This window comes from Trichosurus vulpecula, chromosome 7 (genome assembly GCF_011100635.1).
Source record: "Trichosurus vulpecula isolate mTriVul1 chromosome 7, mTriVul1.pri, whole genome shotgun sequence".
Classification (NCBI taxonomy): Eukaryota; Metazoa; Chordata; class Mammalia; order Diprotodontia; family Phalangeridae; genus Trichosurus; species Trichosurus vulpecula.
In genome coordinates, this window is record NC_050579.1 from 59,688,619 (window position 1) to 59,693,232 (window position 4,614).

The window sequence follows — 4,614 nt, forward strand, 5'->3', positions numbered from 1 at the left end:
CCTAGAGCAGTCACTACCCCTTCTCATCGCTCTCTAAGACTAGTTTGCTGAGAAGATGCTGTCCTTACAAATGATAGAGGGAGTCTTCACTTCTAGAAGTTCCTGGTTGGGTCCAGGACCCATCCCTATTAGGGAATCAATATGACCAAAAGGTTGGGGACAAACCCAAGGCTTGAGTACAGGTCAACCAGTCAAGAAACGTTATTAACAATAGCTAACATTTGTATAGCAACTACTCTGTGCCAGGCACCGTACTTTATCTCACTTAATCCTCACAACAACCCTGTGACTTAAGTACCATTATCATCTTCATTTTATAGATGAAGAAACTGAGGCAAATAGAGATTAAGTGTCCAGGGTCACACAGTAGTAAGTGTCTGAGGCCAAATCTAAACTCAAGTCTTCCTGACTCCAGGCTCTGTGCTCTATCCACTGAGCCACCTAGTTGCCCTACAAGTTTAGTATGTGTCAGGCACCACGCTAAGTTCTGGAAATACAGAGAAAGGCTAAAAACCAGTCCCTGCTCTTGAGGAGCTCACAATCTGATGAGAGACAACATGAAAACAACTGTGTACAAACAATTGATATAGCAGACAAATTGGAAATAATCAACAGAGGAGAGACACCAACATTAAGAGGGCTTGAGAAAGGCTGACTGCCAAAAGTGAGATTTTAGCAGGGACTCAAAGGAAGCCCAGAAAACCCGAAGGTGAAGATAAGGAGGGAGTACATTCATTCTCTGCGTAGAAGACAGACCCTAAAAATTCCCAGAGTCAAGAGACAGAGGGTCGGGTCTTGTTTGAGAAACAACAAAGATGCCATTTGTAACTGGACTGAAAGTTACACAAGGGATATAAGGCGTAAGAAGACTAGAAAGGGGTGGGGAGGCAGTTATGAAAGGCTTTAAATGTCAAACAAAGGACTTTCTGTTTTGTCCTGGAGGTGGTAGGGAACCACTTGGCCTTTATTATGCAGGGTAGCTAAGTAAACTTTTTGTTAAAGGCAAACTGTTCCACAAGTGTCTGTTTCCTTCAAGTCTGAAGCCAGGGGAGGTAAGGAGGTACCCAATCACCATTGCAGATCGCAGTCACTCTATAGCTTAGTAACTGGTCTTTGAGAGTAGCTGTGGCCAAAAGTTTAATCACCATAAAGGCAATCTGTTTGTGAACCTCTCCATGCCTAGCTGGGGATACAATTCAAACCATTCATACTTTGTGAAACGAACATTTTTTCTCTTAGAGGCGGGTGCCAGTCTGGGCTAGTTTCCCAAGTTTTTCCTTAAAAAAGCATTGAAACTGATCTGGAGACTTAATTGACTCATAATTGGTCTTCAGATGACAGACATCGGTCCATCATTGTATGCTTTTCTTTCTTGGTAGGGTCTGTCAAAGCTTGGGCACCTTTGGCATCATCTTGAAGAGCCTAGGATCTGCTTCACGCTGTGTTGAGGAACCAGAGTACTATTAATGATAACTAGCATTTTTATGGTCCTTTAAAACTCACAAAGTACTTCAAATACTTATTAGAATGTAAGCTCCTTTGGAGTGGAAGGTATTTCTTTTTTTTAACTTATATCCCCAGCACCTAGGACTGGAAAATAGGGAGAAGCTTAATAAATGCTTCTAATTGATTGTCTCATTTCAGCCTTGAGAAAACTTGTATGGTAAGTATTGTAGGTAATATTATTCAAATTTTATGGATGACAACCCTGAGGCACAGAAAGGTTTAATGTCTTATTGGTAACATGTCAAAGTAGGTTTCAAGACCAGGTTTTCCTGATTCTAAATCCAGCACTCCATCCTATATACCATGGTGTTGAAGGTGGTCTATCTATCCTAAACCATGTTAAATGAGCTGAGTTGTAATGAAATTGCTTATATCATTAACACTACTTGTCTTATATGATAAGCCCCATGAGGCCTAGGGCCATGTTTCCTCTAATCTTTTCATTTCTCCCAATACCTAGGCTGGGGATTTGTTTGTAATAGGAGCTTGATAAATATTTGTTAAATGAATGAACAAATACTTCATGAATGAAAAACTTCCTCTATGATTGACCTGTATAAAGACTTCTTAATGGATTACCACCAGGAAATGATTACTCCCAAGATGACTTCTACCCCTCACCCTGCATCCTTCCTGGCAATTTCTTTGGTCAATGCATACCAATGATGTGCAAACTGATTTTAGTACTGGTCTGAGTAAACATAGTTTATTACTACCAAAACAATCATGTGGTATATTCTAAAGCCTAAGGAAAATTTTTTTGGCTTGTGCATTAGCATGGATTATCTATGCTATTTGACCCCCTTCCATCAAACATGGATAATAGAGGAAGCTGTGTTCTTCAGAGTCCCTGAGTAATGTATCTCTGTCTCCTCAGGTCATCAGGAGGCAAAACAGACTGAGGTCCTCCATGTTTCTCCTGTGACTCTCATAGAATGGATGTGTCTGGTTGGAAGGAGATGGAGGTGGCTTTAGTTAATTTTGATAATTCTGATGAAGTCCTAGAAGAGCCTGGGTATCCTACTGATTTTGACCTTGCCAGCCTAAAAGGTCGACCCAGCGGCAGCAGTAGTCTCCTCTCTAACTGGAGGGTCCTTATTAACGATGGCACCAACCATGAAACGGTCTTCTCCAAGCTTCCAGGAGACTACAGTGATCCACAGGGGCCTGAACCAGCGTCCATGAATGAGGGCAACCAGAGGGTCATCATCAATATTGCAGGCCTGAGATTTGAAACCCAACTCAAGACCCTCAACCAATTCCCTGAAACCCTCCTGGGTGACCGGGAAAAAAGGATGCAGTTTTTCGATTCCATGAGGAATGAATATTTTTTTGACCGGAACCGGCCCAGCTTTGATGGGATCCTCTATTATTACCAGTCAGGTGGGAAAATCCGGCGCCCAGCTAATGTCCCCATTGATGTCTTTGCTGATGAAATCTCCTTCTATGAATTGGGTGTTGAGGCCATGGACCAGTTCCGAGAGGATGAAGGCTTCATCAAAGACCCTGAGACACAGCTTCCCAAGAATGACTTCCATAGGCAGTTCTGGCTACTCTTTGAGTATCCTGAGAGTTCAAGTGCTGCCCGGGGTGTAGCGGTGGTCTCAGTCCTAGTGGTGGTCATCTCCATCACCATCTTCTGCCTAGAGACACTGCCTGAGTTCCGGGAAGAAAGGGAGCTAAAGTTGGTCAGGGACCCCAGCCTCAACCTGAGCAAGACAGTCCTTTCCCATACCATGTTCACTGACCCCTTCTTCATGGTGGAATCAACCTGTATCATGTGGTTTACCTTTGAGTTAGTGCTTCGGTTTGTGGTCTGTCCCAGTAAAACAGACTTCTTCAAAAATATCATGAATATCATTGACATCATCTCCATCATCCCCTACTTTGTGACTCTCATCACAGAGCTGGTACAGGAGACAGAGCCCAGTGCCCAACAGAATATGTCCTTAGCTATCTTAAGAATCATTCGACTCGTCCGGGTCTTCCGAATCTTCAAACTCTCCCGCCACTCCAAAGGGCTCCAGATCCTGGGGCAGACCTTGAAGGCCTCCATGAGGGAGCTAGGGCTACTCATCTTTTTCCTCTTCATTGGGGTCATCCTCTTCTCCAGCGCCGTCTACTTTGCCGAGGTGGATGAGCCAGAATCCCACTTTTCCAGCATCCCTGATGGGTTCTGGTGGGCAGTGGTCACCATGACCACAGTGGGCTATGGGGACATGTGTCCCACCACACCAGGGGGGAAGATCGTAGGTACCCTCTGTGCCATTGCTGGAGTCCTCACTATAGCCCTTCCCGTGCCTGTCATCGTCTCCAATTTCAACTACTTTTATCACCGAGAGACGGAGAATGAAGAGAAACAGAACATTCCAGGGGAAACAGATAAACTGCTTGCTAGTGTGGTCTCAAGAATGGGCAGCACAGATTCTCTGAGTAAAACAAATGGTGGTTGTTCTGGGGAAAAATCCAGGAAGTGACCTCCTGAGTATGTTCAAGCGATCATCTCCAAGGACCACTTATTTCCTGTAACCATTTGTCCAGCTCTGGTTCCCTGAGGCAGTTTCAATAAAGCCATCATTTTTTTCTGCCCTAATTTTTGATCATTCTTTTTCTCAACCCAATATTGGGAGTATTTGTCATCCTTTCTTGGGAACATGATGCTTTGGGTCATTCTCTGGAAGAAAACATTTAATAGTTCAGGTGGTTGAGGCTTTGAAACAACTGGATTATTGTTATGTAATATATATAATGCATATTATATATTATAATAATTACTATTATTAATAGCTAGCATTTATATAGTACCTACTATGTGCCAGGCACCATGCTAAGCACTTTACAAATATTATCTTATTTGATCACCACAAAAACCTGGGACGGTAGGTGTTATTATTATTCCCATTCTAGAGCTGAAGAAACTGAGGCAGATGAAGGTTACATAGTGACTTGCTAAGGGTCATATAGTTAATAAGTGTCTGAGGCCAGATGTGGACTCTTGTCTTCCTGGCTCCAGTTCCAAAGCTCTATCCACCTAGCCATTTGCAATCTGTGCAGGTGAAGGATCTCTCCATGATGGTGAGTTCTTGGTTCAAACTATCACAGTACTGA

The 4,614-nt window shown here is 43.2% G+C and overlaps 1 protein-coding gene across 1 annotated transcript; it reads left to right on the plus strand.

The window, feature by feature from the left end:
- Nucleotides 1-2,441: 2,441 nt before the first annotated feature.
- On the plus strand, nucleotides 2,442-3,983 carry KCNA10 (potassium voltage-gated channel subfamily A member 10). The gene has a single exon (XM_036768649.1). The coding sequence runs from the start codon at nucleotides 2,442-2,444 to the stop codon at nucleotides 3,981-3,983; it is 1,542 nt and encodes a 513-aa protein (XP_036624544.1).
- The last annotated feature ends 631 nt before the right edge of the window (nucleotides 3,984-4,614 follow it).